Source organism: Canis lupus, chromosome 3 (genome assembly GCF_011100685.1).
Source record: "Canis lupus familiaris isolate Mischka breed German Shepherd chromosome 3, alternate assembly UU_Cfam_GSD_1.0, whole genome shotgun sequence".
Classification (NCBI taxonomy): domain Eukaryota; kingdom Metazoa; phylum Chordata; class Mammalia; order Carnivora; family Canidae; genus Canis; species Canis lupus.
This window is the reverse complement of record NC_049224.1, coordinates 54,214,628-54,234,720: the sequence shown is the minus strand read 5'-3', so window position 1 is coordinate 54,234,720 and position 20,093 is coordinate 54,214,628. Positions and strand designations below refer to the sequence as shown.

Below are 20,093 nucleotides of genomic sequence, written 5' to 3'. Positions count from 1 at the left end.
AACTTACAGCCTGGAGATTGAGTTGTACACTCCACCAAATGAACCAGCCAAGCATCCCTGCAGAATAACACATTATAATATTTTGTAGTTTTCTTCAGTGTCTAAATGTAGGAGTTCACAAACCGAAAGCACCTAAGTAAATGTTCATTGTTGAATTATTAATGAATGTAGGCATCATAGACAGGAATTGGGAAGATTGCAGGGCTTTAAAGTTTCTAACATTTACTGGTGATTTAAACTGCACTAGAGCTGAGTGTCATCTGCCTGTATCTGAGTCTGCAGTAAGCAAATCACTTTCACATACCTGGTAAAATTCAGTGGGTTAACCAAATAAGGCTTTTCCAACTAGTGCTTTTTATTCTGTATTACTGTATTTTATTCCTTGCATTACTTAGGATGAATTGTCTGTTCTCCCTAATGAAGTTACTTGCTGAATGCCCATAATATTTTCTAATCGTTCTATTTATATTATTGATGATTGGTGAAAGATCCAGTGGATGGATACCTTACTGTGCTTCTTTTATTCCTTCTTAGATTTTTTACCCAGAAACTACAGATATCTATGATCGAAAAAACATGCCAAGATGTATCTACTGTATCCATGCACTCAGGTAATCAGATATTTGTGGTAAAATAAACAGTGTACATAGACACAGAGAACAGATTGCTGAGTTGCCAGAGGTGGAGGTTTTGCGGGGGGGACAAAATGGGTTAAGGAGCTCAAACGTTACAGACTTCTAGCTATAAAATAGTTAACTAAGTCCTGGGATTATAATGTACTGCATGGGGGTTTTAGTTAATAATGATGTAGCCTTATGCTTGAAAGTTGCTAGGAGAGTAGATCTTAAAAGTTCTCAGCATGGGACACCTCGGTGGTTCAGTCAGTTCAGCATCCAATTTTTGGTTTCAACTCAGGTCATGATCTCAAGGTCTTGGGATTGAGCCCACATCAGGCTCCCCACTCAGGGGTAGTCTGCTTTCTCTGTCTCCCTCTGCCCCTCCTCCTGTCCCACTCAAGCTCTTTCTCTCTCTCTCTCAATTAAATAAACATATATTTTTAAAAGTTTCTTAGCACAAGGAAAAACAAATCCATAATTATGTGTGGTGGTGGATGTTAAGGAGACTTATTGAGGTGATCATTTTGCAATATATATGTATATTGAATCATGTTGTACACCTGAAACTAATGTAATGTTTATGTCAATTCTCTCTCAATTTTTTAAAAGCCATTTAGGAATAACAATTGAATGTACAGCTTTTTGTGTATGGTGTAATGAAAAAGTTTTTGCATTAGCTTTAGGATTTCCAAATAAAATAGATTATTATTGTCTTTTTTTTTTATTTTTTTATTTATGATAGTCACACAGAGAGAGAGAGAGAGAGAGAGAGAGAGAGGCAGAGACACAGGCAGAGGGAGAAGCAGGCTCCATGCACCGGGAGCCCGACGTGGGATTCGATCCCGGGTCTCCAGGATCGCGCCCTGGGCCAAAGGCAGGCGCTAAACCACTGCGCTACCCAGGGATCCCGATTATTATTGTTTTAACAAAATGGTGGGAAACAGCTGTGTTTTTCTGGGGAGTAGGGAGAAGGAATTTATTTATCCCAGTAATAGCAGATAATTTGGCCCTGAAAACATAGTATAGTCTTTCATTGTTGATCTAGTGTTTCTGTGAACTGTGCATTTCAGCTGGGATGCAGTTCCTTTCTTTTTAATTCAAATTTCTTAAAAATTACAAAAAGGATATATATTTTGAAACTTTACTGTTTTGTCACAAGCCAGAAGTTGAATTACAAAATACAACCACCATGTCCTTTTTTTTTTTTTTAAGATTTTATTTATTTATTCATGAGAATACACAGGAGAGAGAGAGAGAGAGGCAGAGACACAGGCAGAGGGAGAAGCAGGCTCCATGCAGGGAGCCTGACATGGGACTCGATCCCAGGTCTCCAGGATCATGCCCTGAGCTGTAGGCGACGCTAAACTGCTGAGCCACTGGGGCTCCCCACAACCACCATGTCTTAATACTTTGGTAGTATGATTAAATTTTATAAAAATCTTCAAATAAAGCCAGCAAATATCAAATGGTTGATTTTTAATTTATTTGGTTTTTCTAGGCTCTCACCAAGCCATTTGTTCATTAGGTAATGTTTATGCCAAACAAATATGATAAATAGGAACTGAAACAAAATATTTTTTTTTTCATAATTTCATAGCAGATTTTGAAGATGGCTTAATTTCAGGTCCTTGGCTCTTAGAATCAGTGAAGTGTACTGTATTGGAAGGAAGAGGTGATGTGTGTGGAGGGAGGGTGGGGTTCAGTAGATATGATAGAACCATATCAGAGTTGTACAGATTTACCTGATGGCCATAGGGCTAAACGAGAAGATGGTAGAAGTAAACGGGACATGCAGATGGGGTTTCTTTGCTCAGGCTACCCATTTTACAAGTCATCCTGTATGTGTACATGTTAATTATCTATATGAATATATGAATAATATAGACCCATGAGAAGTCTGTCGTCTCCAGTTTGATCCAACATGTGCCAGATCGTTGGGATCACTGGAGTTCATGTGAGACCCACAAAAGAAAGAATGTAGCTGAAAACTAGTGGACAGCACTGGCTCTGTGCCTTGGGTTATTCTGTTTCTGCTGCCTAAATGCCGCTTTACTCCCTAGTTTGACCCATGCTCTTCTCTAGCTGCTACTGTGGAATGCTACCTGTTCACTGATACCTTCTTTTTACTTTTTCTCCCTCAAATAGAATTAGCTACTTCCCATCCTTGTGCTCTTCTAGTATTTGCACATACCTCTTACTTCAAGCATAGGGCTTTTACATCCTACTCTGGTTATTAGTTCTTATTGCTTGCTCTCTGTGGACTCCTCCCAGGCAGGGCCTATTTCTGTTACTCTTTATCTTTGTGTCTCTAGTACTTATATGCCTCTAGCAATATAGTAGCTAGTCAATAAATGTTTGTATCAAAATCACACATTGTAACAAATCTTCCTTTCTGCCCTCTAGCTTGAAGGGATATTTTTTGCCCTATAAATGAAAAAAAGGAAATGGTGCTTTCTTTTATCAGGTGACACTTCATGTTTGTGTCTATATCCAGTCAAGTTTTAATTCAATTTCCACCTTCTTGGTGAACTTTTGTGATTTCCAGTGACTCCAGTTCATTCCTTGGTCTAAACCCATGTGTTTCTTAGTTCTATTGTTTCTTTCATATGTTTACTTTCTCTTTATTATTTTATTAGCATCTTAGGGACAGAGGTCATGCCTTTCATTTCTTTATCTTCTCTCTAAGGTACATGACATAATGTCAGACAAGAGTAACATAAGGATTTTTTTTTTTTTTTTTTTTTAGGATTTTTAAAAGGTATTTAGGAGTGGGTTGTATCTAGGGGAATGTTCAGATTGTAGCAATTTCAAATGAGTGTATCTGAGCCAAAATCAGATTAATTCTGAATATTGTGATTGGCTCTGTGTTACAGTGAGGTCTGTCTGAATTGATAACCTTGTGAAGGTTATACCTACAATGGATTTCTGAACTTGGCAGACAAGAGGCCTAGCTGGTGAAACTCCACTTTGTGTGTTCCACAGCCATAGCTCTCTGCAATGTGACCTGGCTCCCAGGCCCTCAAATTCTCTGATTTGGAGATGAAGAATTAACTGTGCCTTTCTCATGATGGCGTCAGAATCAGAAAGAGAAAGTCCACTATTGTTTTTCATTTCTCTTTAATATGCAACCTGTGCTTAGAAATTATATACAGAGCGGGGATCCCTGGGTGGCTCAGCGGTTTAGCGCCTGCCTTTGGCCCAGGGCCCGATCCTGGAGTCCCGGGATCGAGTCCCACATCGGGCTTCTGGCATGGAGCCTGCTTCTCCTTCTGCCTGTGTCTCTGCCTCTCTCTCTCTCTCTCTCTCTGTCTATCATAAATAAATAACTAAATAAATCTTTTTAAAAAAAGAAATTATATACAGAGCAATGTGTTCTGGTTGGTGATTTATGACTTCTTTCCTTCCTGGAGTGTTTTTCCTTAAAGGCTGGCAGCCCTTGATATCTAGGCAGTTTAGACCTGCTTGGAACCTCTTCTTCACCATGTAGTACAGCAGTGATCGAGGCCGGCTCCACACTCTGCTGTGTGGGGTGAGGCACTTTCTCCCTTTTTGATTTTGGTTAACAGAGAAGCATTATCTCTCTGTTTTCTCCCTGCTTGTTTGCTTTGCTTTTCTCTTTTCTTTTTTCTCTCTTTTTAAAAGTCTTGACTGGCATCACTGCAGAGATATTTACTGTATTTAGTCTTGCTAAATTATTTTTCTGGATTATATTCCACCCCCAGAGAAGACCTCAATTCTTTTTTTTTTTTTTAAGATTTTATTTATTTATTCATGAGAGACACAGAGAGGCAGAGACACAGGCAGAGGGAGAAGCAGGCTCCCTGTAAGGAGCCTGATGAGGGACTCAATCCCAGATCCCAGGATCACGCCCTGAGCCTAAAGGAGATGCCCAACTGCTGAGCCACCCAGGCGTCCCGACCACAATTCTTTATTTCACATGTATTTGTATACTTTATTTCCATTTCCTCTGATATCTAAGAATTGATTTTGGGATTAAATTGGCCCATAGTCCTGTAACCTAAATTCAAAAGAAATGTAAAAGCTGAAAATTATATTTAGGCTTGGTTCAAACTCATTTGTTGGCAAAATCTGATCAGAATTGATGTTATTTAGAATATTTCTGTCCTTACTGTGATTATATGTATGTTCCTTTGCAGAAAAGTAATGTATTTGGGGATCCCTGGGTGGCGCAGTGGTTTAGCATCTGCCTTCGGCCCAAGGCATGATCCTAGAGTCCTGGGATCAAGTACCACGTCAGGCTCCCTGCATGGAGCCTGCTTCTCCCTCTGCCTGTGTCTCTGCCTCTCTCTCTCTCTCTCTCTGTGTGTGTGTGTCTCATGAATAAATAAATAAATCTTAAAAAAAAAAAGTAATTGTTTAGGGGTGCTGCCTCAAGGCTTGCTGGGTGTGTTTTATAATACTGTGCATACTTTAAGTAAACAGATGTCATGTAATTCTGTGTATACTATAAAGCCTTTCTAATATCTGAGGAATCCTAAATTCGTATCTGCCCAAATAATTTAGATCAGGGATTGTGGACTGTACTAGAGTCTCTTTCCTAAGCACCTGTTGCGTTTGTGTTTAAGAGCCCTTATTAACAGTCTTTGAGATCAGCATAGTAACAGGTTACTCTGAGGGCAGCAAAGATAATAGGAATCCATAGCCTCCTTTCCCCTGTTGCTAGAAAGTATAGCTTTGCTAGGAAAAAAGAAGAAGAAAAATGAACCTGATCTTACACAGGTTTACTGTTGTAGGGACCTAACAGTTATTTGTAGAGGTAGGCATGGGAAAACAAGAGGAAAGATTGTTTACTGGTAGGATCTAAAGTTTCAGCTTTGAGGTGGAGTACTTTCAGTTCTGGGCAAGAGGATCTGACTGGCCATTACGGTTATGTTTATATAACTCCAGCATTTCCTTAAAATATTCCCAATAATTAAAATGATATAAAAGAGAGATGGTGCCAGTACCTTATCTTTTTCTTTTATTTATTTATTTATTTATTTATTTATTTATTTATTTATTTATTTATTTATTTTTAAGTTTTATTTATTTATGATAGTCACAGAGAGAGAAAGAGAGGCAGAGACATAGGCAGAGGGAGAAGCAGGCTCCATGCACCAGGAGCCCGACGTGGGATTCGATCCCGGGTCTCCAGGATCGCGCCCTGGGCCAAAGGCAGGCGCCAAACCGCTGCACCACCCAGGGATCCCTCTCTACTTTATTTATATCAGCTAGTGATATCATTACTTTATTTTACATTGAAAGACCTTAAAAATGAACTCACTCTTCTTGAGGCTCTAAAAGTGACATTCTTAAAATTTCTTAAAGTGCGGCAGCCACTTTCTTCATTCCAAGAAGAAATAAAAGAGGAAAAAATTACTGAAGAGAACTATTCTTATTAATTTGGAATGCAGGTGTGGGACATACTATATGGGAGAAATAATATATAGAATGGGTACATATTACAGGTATAGAATGTTATTGGCTGTTTTGCTTTGGAAAATTTGTTGAATAGATTAAAAAATTTTTGAGGGGGGCTTTATATATATATAGTTCCATTTTGAGTATTTTAGTCTTAATAAAAGTACTTAATCATATGCATATGATCATATTTGTACTTAACAGAAAATAATTAGCTACTCTGTATAAATCAGAATGTATTTTTAGAATACTTGACTTGTTTTTGGATTATACATTTGGGTTTATTATACACAATTGAAATTCTGATCAGTTCTATGAATGTAATATACATGATCCATATTTGTGTTTAGATAAAACTGAGGTTTATAGATTATTTGCAAAAACTGTGGATTGCTCTATTGAGTTTCTGTGATTTGTTTCTTCGGTGTTTTTTATTTACTCCCTTACCACTAGACCATCAGTGTCTTGCTCATGTCCTTCCCTGCAAAGTGCACTTCTAACTTACTGATTCTGATCTGCTAGGTCCTTAGATTCCACTTAAGCTAACTCAGGCTTATAGACATTGACTTATCCATCTCTCCATCTGTGAAACATTAATATTTATTAGTACACACCAGGTTTTGGGTAGACACTGGTGAACAAGACTTTTATTGTTCCTTCCTTCATGAGATTTAAAGCCAAATAGATTTCTTTTTTTTTTTATTTAAACGGTAAGGATATATAATGTTTATTTAAAAATCATTAATTACCTGAATGAAACTTTTCCATCAGTAGTATGAATTCAGTTTACATAAGATTTTTTATGGAATGATTTTTTTTCTTTTTTTAAAAGATTTTATTTTATTTTATTTTATTTATTTTTTAAGATTTTATTTATTTATTCATGAGAATACGCAGAGAGGCAGAGACACAGGCAGAGGGAGAAGCAGGCTCCATGCAAGGAGCCCGACGTGGGACTCGATCCTGGGTCTCCAGGATCACGCCCTGAGTTGTAGGCGGCGCTAAACCACTGAGCCACCAGGGCTGCCCCTTTAAAGATTTTATTTATTCATGAGAGACACACAGAGAGAGAGGCAGAGACCTAGGCAAAGGGAGAAGCAGCCTCCCTATAGGGAGCCCGATGTGGGACTCAGTCCCAGGACCCCAGGATCACAACCTGAGCCAAAGGCAGACGCTCAACCACTGAGTCACCCAGGCATCCCTTGAATCATTTTCATGATACTTTTATAAGTATCTTGTTAGTTAAAGCTTTTTGATCACAGGAAGGAGAACGAGAATGAAGATTTCTCCACTTAGAATGATTATATTCACATGTATATTACCATCTAATTACACATCAGATTTAAACCAGAACAGGGACTTGAACTTGTCTTCTGATTCCCAGTCCAGTGTTTTTTGCATTATGTGACTTTCTAGGACAATATTTTGTAAAACTCAGAAAAAGTCCTGAGGTAAAGTATGGTAACTGCAAAGGGGAATATGGTAGCATTCAGGGATATGTTCAGAATATTTCTGTTCTTTATACTGACTTTCCCCTTTAACCTAAGAGCAGCAGCTAGGTGCAGCTGGGCGGCCTAACTCTTTTTGCATATCGTGTCTTCTAGTTTGTACCTGTTCAAACTAGGCCTGGCTCCTCAGATTCAAGACCTATATGGAAAGGTTGACTTCACAGGTAAGGAGTTATAAACTTGGCAGGAAATGCTTGATTTATGTGGAAATAGCCTGGAGAGTCAACAGTTCCAATCTTAAAGACATAGGGGTTTAAAAATACTCTGGCAAAAGAGATCAAAGAAGTATAAGTAACTTCTGTGTTGAATAGAGTGCTAAACTGGGAATTTCAAACTCTGTTTTCTCATTTTAGCAAGTACCAGCAGTGAGCAAAGTAAGGGGTGTGTGTGGGGGAATGAGACAATGCAGAGGTGACAATTTAATAAAAAAATGTAGTGTATTTACCTTATTCTGTGTGTGTTTGTTATTGTCAAATGCTTGAATAGGTGGGGGCTTGGGGAGAAAACAAATGGTGGTGATATTGGTTAGGAGCTAATATAGATTCAAGTCTTTTGAAGTGATTATTATTTTGTAGACTTGGGAACTTTAAATTTATTTATTTATTTATTTATTTTTAAATTTTTTTTTAATTTTATTTATTTATGATAGGCACACAGTGAGAGAGAGAGGCAGAGACACAGGCAGAGGGAGAGCAGGCTCCATGCACCGGGAGCCTGACGTGGGACTCGATCCCAGGTCTCTAGGATCGCGCCCTGGGCCAAAGGCAGGCGCTAAACCGCTGCGCCACCCAGGGATCCCGGAACTTTAAATTTAATAAAAACTTTTATCTATGACATTTTTCCTTCTAGGGAAGTTGTTCACCAGACCTAGGGCAAAGGGCTAAACCTTACATGTTGTTTTCTTTATCATTTGGCTTCCTGCCTTTGAAGCAGAATAGTTTAATAGCGGCTAGTACCTTAGCATTGAAGACATCTGGTCGGCTTGTGGGTCACTTGTTGCTGAGCTCCCTTCAAAGCTGTTCCATTCATAAGTTAGTTAGTTCGTTGTAGGAAATGCCGCAAGTAGCAGTTTTGAGAAACTGTTTTCTGTAGGGCTGTTTCTCATGTTATATTTACTTTTGATGCTCTTGTTAATAGTAATAATAGTTAATGTCTACTGAGTGTATGCTTTTTGCCAGGTACTATGTTCATTGCTTTCCATATATCTTCTTATTAAGTCCTTCAGTCCTGGGAGGTAGCCACCACTTCATCCCATTTTGTAGTTGGGGAATCTGTTTCCTTCTCTAAGTTCTGGGAAGGTGCTTAACTTGCTTGCCTGCATCTTCATCTTTCTCTTCCTGTAGAAGAGGAAATCAACAATATGAAGATTGAACTGGAGAAGTACGGGATCCAGATGCCTGCCTTCAGCAAGATCGGGGGCATCCTGGCCAATGAACTCTCAGTGGATGAAGCTGCATGTAAGAAGAGAGAAATTTTGTGGGTTCAAATGGGATTGGTGCTACCACTTTCAGTGATCTTGGACACTAGGAATTTTGCTAGCAAACTTAGGCCAATAGAGGTAGTTTAACACTGCAATGGACTTCTGTACTATTGCTATTGGAAGTAAGTGATTGATTTCAATGAAAATGAAAGCATTTAGAAAGTGAGTTATACATTTCAGTATCCTTTGGGTTTCTTCTTTTTTTTTTTTAATGGTATTTACATGATGATTAAAGGTGAACATTTCCATCATTTATGCTCCTTACAAGGCTCTTTACTAATATTTCCCAGTGAGATTCCAAACTCAGCATCCCAGACATGGGATCACAGGGATAGCTGTGGCTTTGTATATCTAGGAAGAGACTACTAGGCTTATAGGATTTGGGGAGCCATTCCTCTAACCCCAGTCATCATTTCTCTATCAAAACAAACCTTTTCCTGCAATAGGGGGTTGTGATGTTGTTCTGGATATGTCATGTAATCTCTTACTCTGTATAACCCCAGTGTTCTATGTTTTGAATTTTTTCTTTTAGTACATGCGGCCGTTATTGCCATTAATGAAGCCATTGACCATAGAATTCCAGCCGACACATTTGTGGCTCTGAGAAACCCCAACGCCATGCTTGTAAATCTTGAAGAGCCCTTGGCATCCACTTATCAGGATGTGCTTTATGAGGCCAAGCAGGAGAAAATGACAAACGCTAAAAACAGGGTAAAAATGGAACATCTGTTCTTTTTAATTGATTTATATTCTTTCATTGTTGGATGTAACTCCATTTTAAAAATCAGTTTTCTTTTTTTTTTTTTATGATTTTATTTATTTATTCATGAGAGATAGAGAGAGAGAGAGAGGCAGAGACACAGGCAGAGGGAGAAGCAGGCTCCATGCAGGGAGCCTGATGCTGGACTCAATCCTGGGACTCCAAGATCATACCCTAGGCCAAAGGCAGGCGCTAAACTGCTGAGCCACCCAGGGATCCCCCTAAAATCAGTTTTCTTGAAGTATAATTTATACACAGTAAAATTTACTCATTTTACATGTATGGGTTTGATGGGTTTTGACAAATGTGTGTGGTTATAAAACAATCCTCCCTAAAGTCCCCAGGTCTCTCTTCATAGTCAGCCTCTACTGCTCCCCATCCCCTCCTTCCCACCCTGACCCCAGGCAACCCCCAATCTGAACAGATCACTATATTTACCTTTTTAAGAATATATATAAACGAAATGGATTTACACAGTATATAGCCTTTGGTATTTGATTCCATTTTAACTTTTATCCTTGAATTTTGTGCAAACCAATGAGAAGTTCTGTGATCTGGTTCTTGGGTGTGCCTGTTCTGCTCAGGTCTGAGGCAAGGATGCAAGCTCACAAGGGAGCAGGGCAGGGTTCAGCAGTGCTTCCTGCTCATGCCCAACTCTGGAAGCACCCTTGGGCTTGTCGTTAATAGGTGGATCTGCTTTTTACATTTTTAGTTAAAGGTTGTGTAGCATTCCACTCTGTGCTTCATTAAGGATTTTAAGCCATACACTTACTCTTTTTTCTGTCATGTTTGGGGGAGGAATACAAGTGTGTTTCTTAGGTCTTCTTAGAGACCTGAACTGATTTGTTACACTTTTTACTCATCTTCAGACAGAAAACTCTGAGAGAGAAAGGGATGTTTATGAGGAGCTGCTCACTCAAGCTGAAATTCAAGGCAATATAAACAAAGTCAATAGTAAGTATGTCCCTGAGTCAGGTAACTGCGGGATGTTACAGAATAATGTGAGTGTTGATCTATTCTTGGACTGATAATGTAGTATAAGTTTATTTATTTTAGGTATCAGTGGACTTGTTTAGGAACTATTGCTTACTACTACTGTTTTCTTGTGTTCATATGTCTTCTGTCTCAGCTGCCATCATCCTTAGGTCCTCCCTCTTCTATCTACTCATCTATTGCAGCTTCTGGATTTGTCTTGGTTAATTTAACTCTTTCACCCTGGGTTAATACACTTAAAAAAAATCTAAATAGGGATTTTATTTTTCCTTTATATATATATATTAAAGATTTTATTTATTTATTCATGAGAGACAGAGAGAGAGAGGCAGAGACACAGGCAGAGGGAGAAGCAGGCTCCTTGCAGGGAGCCTGACGTGGGACTGGATCCTGGGTCTCCAGGATCACACTCTGGGCTGAAGGCAGCGCTAAACCGCTGAGCCACCCGGGCTGCCCCTTATTTATATTTTTAAGTAGGCTTCATATCCAGCATGGAGCCCACTACAGGGCTTGAACTCATGACCCTGAGATCAAGACCTAAGCTGAGATCAAGAGTCAAATGCTTAACCAACTGAGCCACCTAGGTGCCCCTATTTTTATTTATATTTATTTTTATTTTTAAAAAGGATTTTATTATTTAGAGAGAGATAGCAGGGGGAAGGGGCAGAGGGAGAAAGAGATCTCAGGCAGACTCTGCTGAGTGTGGAGCCCAATGCAGGGCTTGTTCTCACAACCCTGAGATTAGGACCTGAGCTGAAACCAAGAGTAGGAGGCCTAATGGACTGCATCCAGGCACCCCTATTTTTCTACTTTTAAATTAATTTTATAATTTCATTTTTCTTTTAAAGAGTAATGCAAATTATTCAGACATAAACAAAAAAAACCCATAAAAAATTAGACCCCTGTTCTCTAGAAATGACCACTGTTGATTTTTTAAAAAGATTTTATGTATTTATTTATTTGAGAGAGAAAGAGAACAAGCAGGGGGAGGGGCAGAAGACGAAAGAGAAGCAGACTCCTCACTGAGCAGGGAGGTCGATCATGGGGCTCAGTCCTAAGACCCAGGATCATAACCTGAGCCAAAGGCAGACACTTAACTGACTGAGCCACCCAGGTGCCCCCACCACTACTGATATTTTTATACATATGTTTAAAAATATACTTAAACAAAAATGAGTTTATATCATTCATACTGATTTTTGTGTATATATGTTACGTACTTTTGAGGAATTCATATCTTGAAAATGTCATTTTCATTTTGTCACTCTTTCACTAAAGAACTTGCATTGGTTCCTTATAACTTGATGGACAAAAGGCAGACCCCTAGCCTAGTGGAGTTTTTTATATGGTATTTTATGCATACAATTCTCTGTACAAACTCATTTGCCTAATTGTCTCCCATATTCACTCTGTTCATTTCATGACTCATGGAAGAGTCCCGCTGTGGAGTGGCTCAGACCTGGGCCTTGGTCTCTTGGCCTCTTACTAATAGCTATTGACTTGGGATGCCTGTGGCACAGACTTGTTCTACAGATGGTGAAATAATGCATGCAAAATGCCTGGTATTTAGTGAGTACTCAGTAAACATTAGCGTTATTATAGCTTTTGCTAATCATGTATTCTCACTATAATGCCCTCATGCCTTATCTCTTACCTGATCCAAATTATACCCATCACTGGTCCAGCTCAGTTCTCACCTGTGCCCATTCCAGTTCTCCCATGGCACTTAAAGACCAACTACACAATTTGATACTCAATTATATATATATATTGTCTTATATGGCTTGCCTTTGTTTCTGACATCTCTATAAATTCTTTGAGTACAGATTATTTATGAGTTCTGCTTCTTTTGAAACCTCTGTAATTCTTAGTGTAATGGTTAGACTCACCAAAGAACTAAAAAGCTTATTTGATTTCAACCAGGCTTGACCTTGTTTTGCTCAAGATAATAATAACAATAGTAATAGTAATCCATATCCTCTCTGTTCATTGGGAGGCCCTAATTTCTCCCTTGAACCAATGCTCTGAATAACTACTGAGACTTTACAAGATTTTGCCAACTCTGTATGATCAGGAGCTCTAAAGCCTGACCAGGAGTCTTTGTATTCTGTTCCATTCTGGTTCATTTAAGCTACTGTTTTCTGAACGGAGTAATAGTACCATTCACATATGGGTGACTGTGTTATACTGTATCTGTATGAATACTTAAGCCAACAAATATAAACCAGTCTTTTATACTTGTCTATGTGAGAAGAAAGTCCCACATGTCTCCTGCTGTATAACAGTGCATAATACACTCTTTGTTTCAATAAGGGTGTTTTTTTTCTGCTATGTTCTTTAGGATTCTGTAACCGTTGTAGCTTTACCTGGCAAAGTCTGAGAGTCCATTATAAACCTGTGGGGGAAAGAGCTGTAGCTGTACATTTTTGAAGTGTTCCATTTAGGGGCCCCTGGGTGCTCACTTGGTTAAATGTCCCACTCTTGATTTCAGCTCAGGTTATGAACTCGGGCAGTGAGATCAAAACCTGTGTCGTGCTTGGGATTCTTTCTCTCCTTCTCCCTCTGCCCTTCCCCCTCCACTCTCTCTCTCTCTCTCTCTCTCTTTCTCTCAGATAAATAAATACATCTTTAAAAAAAATTCCCTCAAAATTCCCTCAAATAGCTTTCAACATAGTAGGGAAGATAGACATGCAAGTGAGTAATTTTAGGGCAACTTACTTAGAAGGTATCAAAGACATATGAAGTACAGTCACAGAAAAAGAAAGGAGTGATGACAGCTTGGAGGTTTGTGTAAGAACCTTCACTGGATAGATAAGGTGAGGATAAGGCAGGATTCCCCAAAGAGGAACAATTGTTTCCTAATCGTAGAGCAAGTCTAGGCAAGAGAAAGTTGTGTGCTAGCAAGATACAAGAGCTTTAGGTCCCAGGAATTATCTTAACATAATTATAGATAAGATTCTTTCTGTGAGGGCTTGAGAACCGGCATTGAAGCCACTGCCCCAGGAGAAAGCTGCAGGTCAAATAGTTCAAAATGAGAAAAAGTTTTTATTTACTTTCTTAGTAGAACAAGGAAAATTAATTAAAGCCTAATGGAAGAAAGTATTTAAATAGTGTTCTAACCTTTATCATCTTTATAGTGTGAATGTTAGTAAATGTTTTTTTAAATATTTACATATTTATGTAGTAAGTATGCTTTAAAGTAAAAGCATAATTGACTAGATGCTTTTGTAGATAGATAATCTGAGATTCTGCATCACATACCTAGAGAAAGCCTGGTTGTTAACCTGTGTTGATTGTATTTTCTGTCCCCACTCCTATAAAATCTTCACCAAGACAGAGATCATTTGTTTTGTTCATAGCTGTATTTGCAGCACAAAGCAGGTGCTCAGTAAATGCTGTTGAAGGAATGGATAGTTAGTTGGCTAAGGATCACATGGAGGAGTAGCCATCACCTTGGTGTGGTGATGAGTTAGCAGAATTGCAGGTATAATCGTTGGGAAGGAGTGAGTAGTCTCTTAGGAGTCTACACTGAGTCTACAAATCCATAGAGATTTAAAATTTTTCCTTTAACACCTTGTATTCATTTTTTTTTTTTTTACTAATGAAAACATTAAAACATTTAAAAATTTTAAGTGCTGCTATACCCCAAATACTTTGATTTTTGGTATGTTGTTATTGATTTGTTTTGCTACTTTGGTGATAAAAATCAGATGTTCATCCCTGAATGGAGCATGGAGGGAGAATTCTTGTTTTCTAAAAATAGGGAAACAAAATCATACGGTAAGGATCGCTTCCCAGTGGCTATTATTTTTGAAGTCAGAAAATACCTTATTCTGACTGCCAGCCTAATTCCTTATTTATTTTACAACATAAAAAGTGCTTTCACATACGTAATTTTGTTTAATCTTAACAACACTGTGAAGAAGGTGTCTTTATTACTTTCAGATGAAGGAGCATCTAGGTTTTCATTGCCAGATGTTAAAGACCTTGTGTGACTTCAAGTGACTAGAGGTAGAGAGGATTGAGGGTATTAATCGCCTCTACCAATCCCTGCGCTCAGACCACCCTCGCTATCTGGGCACTCACTGTCCTAGTAGAGTGTGTTCAGGAGACAGCTGGATAATGAAGGGATTCAGACTGATGCTGTTAAGAAGGAATGAAAGTTCCTTAATCTGGGGTAGACTGAGGGAAAGAGGGATTGATGTATCCAGGCGTCAACACCAGGGTGAAAACTTTCACAGATTGCTGTGGGAGAAACCTTCTCCTGTTCAGTAGTTTTATCTAGACAACAGCTTGGCATTTAGAGGGAATTTAGACATGTGTTGGTTTTGACTGGTGCCTCATATTGCTAGCCCCATAGTGCTAAGGTGTCTGTATCTGAAAGCTTTTCAGTAGGTCTGAGGCATGCTCCAGGAATCTGTTAACTGACAAACAGTCCAGTTGGGGACCCCTGAACTTGAGCAGTTTAAGGTTCTCTTCCAATTCCAAGATCTTGTGCTTCTGGGATATTCCAGAACAAAGGCCATCTGAGCTATATTTCGCTCTTCTGAAATTGAGGTTGGTTTAGGGGAAGGAAAGTGATGTAAGCTGTGATGTTCACAAAACGTCTTCATAAGCTGCGGCCTTTCCCCCTCCTCAGCGTCTTCTGCATTAGCAAATGTGGACCTGGCTTTGGAGCAGGGTGTGGCACCTGCCTTGTTCCGGGCACTGCAGTCACCAGCCCTGGGCCTTCGAGGGCTGCAGCAGCAAAACGGGGACTGGTACCTCAAGCAGCTCCTGAGTGACAGACAGCACAAGAGACAGGTGAGGATCGTGGGTCAGGCTGGCAGGCATTCACATACAGCTGTTTGAATCTTGTGTTCTTGCTGAAACATATTTGTGGGATCTCTTTTCCCTATAGTTACAGTATAACCTATAGTTTTTAGCATAACTTTCTGCATCTTAATGTAGGTTTTTATAATATCCTCAGGTAAAATACAGATTGTCTTTAGCTTTTGTTTGCTTTTATAGCTGTAAACCTTTTTTTTTTAAGATTTTATTTATTCATGAGAGACACAAGCAGAGGGAGAAGCAGGCTTCCTGCAGGGAGCCTGATGCAGGTGGGACTCGATCTCAGGGCCCTGATCCCAGGGCCCCGGGATCACGCCTGAGCCAAAGGCAGACACTCAACCACTGAGCCACCCAGACGTCCCTGTAAACCCTCTTAAACATAAATACTACCTGCCCTCCAAACCTGACTACCCCTTCACTTGAAGCATCCTTTTTAACCCTCCAATGAAAAGCCCTGGGGGAAAACCTGAATCTCTCCTACATTCTTACTTCAGGAATTTCCTACATAAAAACACACATCACTAGTTTCCTCTGGCCAGCACTGGGAAAGTACTTAACTAATGTGCAGTAAGAGCAGACTGTGTAATTGTACTTAGTGGGGCTGGTAGAACAAACACAAATGGCTTTCTTTTTTGTCTGAACAAGGCCCATCAAGTGCACATTTTGCAGATTCCCAGTATCTATGGCCAAAGCAAACAGTATTAATGTGCTAATGAGGCTGTAAACATCTTATGTCAGTATTTTTTTTTAAGATTTTATTTATTTATTCATATTTTTTTATTTTTTTTATTTTTTTATTTTTTTTATATTTTTTTTATTTATTCATATTTATTCACACAGCTAGAGAGAGAGGCAGAGACACAGGCAGAGGGAGAAGCAGGCTCCATGCAGGGAGCCCGACGTGGGACTCGATCCCGGGTCTCCAGGCTCACGCCCCGGGCTGCAGGCGGCGCTAAACCGCTGCGCCACCGGGGCTGCCCTTACGTCAGTATTTTGATGCTTCTTACAAACTTTTTTTTTTTATGTGCTAGTATCTGGAAAGTCCTCTACCCCAGATTTGGTGAGGGCATTGGTTCCCACTAGGACTACCACTTTCTCTGATGCAGCCTGACACATCCACTTAGGGCCGAACTTTGTCCCTGTGACTGCTATTGAGATACAACTGTAAGGCCTGGAGGCATAGCCATGAGAATCTTTACATAAATGTTCTTTGCTTTTCTCAGGGTGGTCAGGCTGATCCCCTGCAGAAGGAGGAGCTCCAGTCTGGAGTGGATGCTGCAAACATTACTGCCCAACAGTATCAAAGAAGTAAGAGTCCTCTCCCTGAGATACTGTGTGGGGTTAATGTCGCTAGGGCATCTGAGGTCAGATCCTGTCACTTCTCACCCCCACCCCAAGCCTGCTAGCCACAATCGACCAGCAGGTGCCACTAGAGGTGCCCTACCCTAGTTTTAGAGTAGAACTGGAGTCAGTGTGGGCTTACTCTGGCTAGCAAGCACTTGGTCATTGGAGCAGAGTCTTAGGGCTTGATTGGTAAGATCTGGGTGGTGGCAGAGAGAGAAGGATGTTCCTAACCTGAGCAGGGAGGAAAGGAGGTGTGAGCAGAGGTGCCAAAGGTCAAAGATGTTTTGAAGCAACAGCGGTTAGAATACAATATTTGTAGATATTCGGGGTTGAGCTGTGTAAGATAAACCCTTGGAAAGATTGTGGCAGCTTAAGAAGCTGGTACTTGATTCGCCAGGCTACATGGGATGGGAGAGATGCTTTAGAAAGAGTCGCAGGATGAATTGGAGTGGAAAATAGCTTTATTGGGATATAGTTGGCATAGCCTGCAGTTCATCTTCATACAAAGAGGGAGGCTGTTTTTTTTAAAGATGAAAGTTCCACTTCAAACATCATGGCTTATAGTTTATCTGCAGAATAGAACTTTCTTCTGTGAAAACTGAATCTCTTTCCTCTCAGGGCTTCCCAAGCCAGCTGCATTTCTGACCTGTGTTCTGTGCAGGGTTGGCAGCTGTGGCGGCAATCAATGCTGCTATCCAGAAGGGTGTTGCTGAGAAGACTGTTCTGGAGCTCATGAATCCTGAGGCCCAGCTGCCCCAGGTGTATCCCTTTGCTGCTGATCTTTATCAGAAAGAGCTGGCTACCCTGCAGCAACAGAGTCCTGAAGTAAGTCAGCTGAACCTCTCCTGTTTGTGACCAAAATGGGGCAGAAGTGAACTCAACACCTACTTCTTGGTGTGCTTGGCAGAGCCTTTTTTAAAAAAACAAACAAACAAAAAAACAGAAACTTAGACTTCTTATGGCTTAACTGAAGTCCTGACCTCACTTGGTATCCCGGAATGTCCTCATCTTTTTTTTCCTCTCCTTTCTGTGCAGCATAGCCTCACCCATCCTGAGCTATCTGTTGCCGTGGAGATGTTGTCATCTGTGGCCCTAATCAACAGGGCACTGGAGTCAGGGGACATGAACACAGTGTGGAAACAGTTGAGCAGTTCTGTGACAGGCCTTACCAATATCGAAGAAGAAAACTGTCAGAGGTGGGTCCCCAGAGTGGTAGATGGAATCCATTGGACAGCTTTTACTCTGTTGGGTGTCCACACTCCTGTTTTCAGGCATTGTGACTTTAGTATGATGCTTTTTTCCCCCCTATTCTGATTCATTTTATTCTTTATTATGCTGGAGGATTTATAATAAATTACATATATCATGACATTCCACCCCTCAATATGTAAGTATGCTTATCTAAAACAGTGAGGATATTTATTAGGTAGCCAAAATAGTACAATCTCATAGTACAAACCCTGGCAAAATCAATAGTTCTTCTTTAATATGTGCAGACCCTAGTCCATTTTCATACTTCTTCACTAGTTTCGAAACTGTCCTTTTCACCTGATTTCTTCAAACCAGGGTCCAGTGCAGGACTATGTGTTACACCTGGCTATTGTACCCTTTAGGTATCTCTTAATCTAGCATTGTTCCTTTCTTCATGATATTGACTTGTTAAAGAGATAGGACCAGTTGTTCTAAAATGTTCCATCTTCTGGTTCTGGTTGCTTCCTGAGATTTGGCTTATTTTTGTAAATTAGAAATTAGGTGTAAAGGCTTGTCAAGATCAAGTCAGCATTTTTGGTGTTGTGTATTTCATATTTTCTCATAACTAGAGGCATATGAAATTGACTTGTGTCACCATTAAAGATACTAAGATTGATTCTTGAATCCGGGAGAAAGCTTATCCCTCTTATGTGTATTTATGTTTTTCCCTTAGCATAAACTTTTTTTGCACCTTTGTACCATCAAAGTGTCCAGTTCCCCATTACCCATACATAATATCTAAAAAAAAAAAATTTTTTTTTATTTATGATAGTCACACAGAGAGAGAGAGAGAGAGAGAGAGAGAGGCAGAGACATAGGCAGAGGGAGAAGCAGGCTCCATGTACTGGGAGCCCGACGTGGGATTCGATCCCGGGTCTCCAGGATCATGCCCTGGGCCAAAGGCAGGCGCTAAACCGCTGCGCCACCCAGGGATCCCCATACCTAATATTTTTAACCCAAGTTGATAATCCTTGTCTAAATCAATACTTTGCATGAATGAATGACTGAATTTCAATTGCATTTATATTCCAGAAAAATTGGAGGTAATAATAAAATACTTAATGCTGTTTGAAAACAACAAAAAAGAAAAAGACAAAAAAAAAAAAATCAATACTTTTCAGTAAGATTTGCTTAATGATTTTTTTTTTAAAGATTTTATTGTATTTCATTATCTTCTTTGTTGGGGGAATGGGGTAGGTATCTTGATGAACTGATGAAACTGAAAACTCAGGCACATGCAGAAAATAATGAATTTATTACATGGAATGACATCCAAGCTTGTGTGGACCATGTAAATCTGGTGGTGCAGGAGGAACATGAGAGTGAGTAATCTACTTAACCATCCCCTCAGATAGTGAAACTGTTAAAGGTACTGTGATTCCATAAACTGGCTCTAAACATTACTCCCAGAAAGATTCTTGAAAATTTGTGTGTGTGTGTGTGTGTCACAAAAAGCTGAGGTTGGATATTGTTTTTGAAACATCAGGCAACTGCTACAATTAGATATGTATGTAATAAGGACTAACATTTTCAGGAGATAACTTGAACACGATCTGTTATTTTTAAATGTTTTATAACAAGTAGTTATAACACCACCTGGATTTAGGTCATCTTGCATGGGTATAGTGCTCAGTCTTCCATAAGACTCCTCCCATAAGACTCCTCTCATTGGAGACACTAACCACAAGCTTTAAGGAGTTCCCAGGTCACTACACTTCTGAACAATTGGCTATAAATTCAGAATTTCCTTCAACACTCCCCTCAGATTCAATAATTTGCTAGAGTGACTTAAAGAACTCAGGAAATGCTATATTTATGAAGAATATAGTTTTATTAGAAAGGATACAAATCAGGACTGGCCAAAAGAGAAGACCTAGAGGGTGATCCCA

At 39.6% G+C, this 20,093-nt stretch overlaps 1 protein-coding gene across 1 annotated transcript in view; it reads left to right on the top strand.

Annotated features, from left to right (window-relative positions):
• IQGAP1 (IQ motif containing GTPase activating protein 1) overlaps positions 1 to 20,093 on the top strand; it is a 107,851-nt gene that overhangs the window by 43,637 nt on the left and 44,121 nt on the right. The window contains exons 5-14 of the mRNA XM_038532895.1: positions 535 to 611; positions 7,643 to 7,710; positions 8,890 to 9,003; positions 9,559 to 9,737; positions 10,656 to 10,740; positions 15,419 to 15,582; positions 16,833 to 16,917; positions 17,615 to 17,778; positions 17,989 to 18,149; positions 19,402 to 19,526. Of these exons, the coding sequence (XP_038388823.1) occupies positions 535 to 611; positions 7,643 to 7,710; positions 8,890 to 9,003; positions 9,559 to 9,737; positions 10,656 to 10,740; positions 15,419 to 15,582; positions 16,833 to 16,917; positions 17,615 to 17,778; positions 17,989 to 18,149; positions 19,402 to 19,526 (1,222 nt within the window). The remainder of the gene's footprint in view (positions 1 to 534; positions 612 to 7,642; positions 7,711 to 8,889; positions 9,004 to 9,558; positions 9,738 to 10,655; positions 10,741 to 15,418; positions 15,583 to 16,832; positions 16,918 to 17,614; positions 17,779 to 17,988; positions 18,150 to 19,401; positions 19,527 to 20,093) is intronic.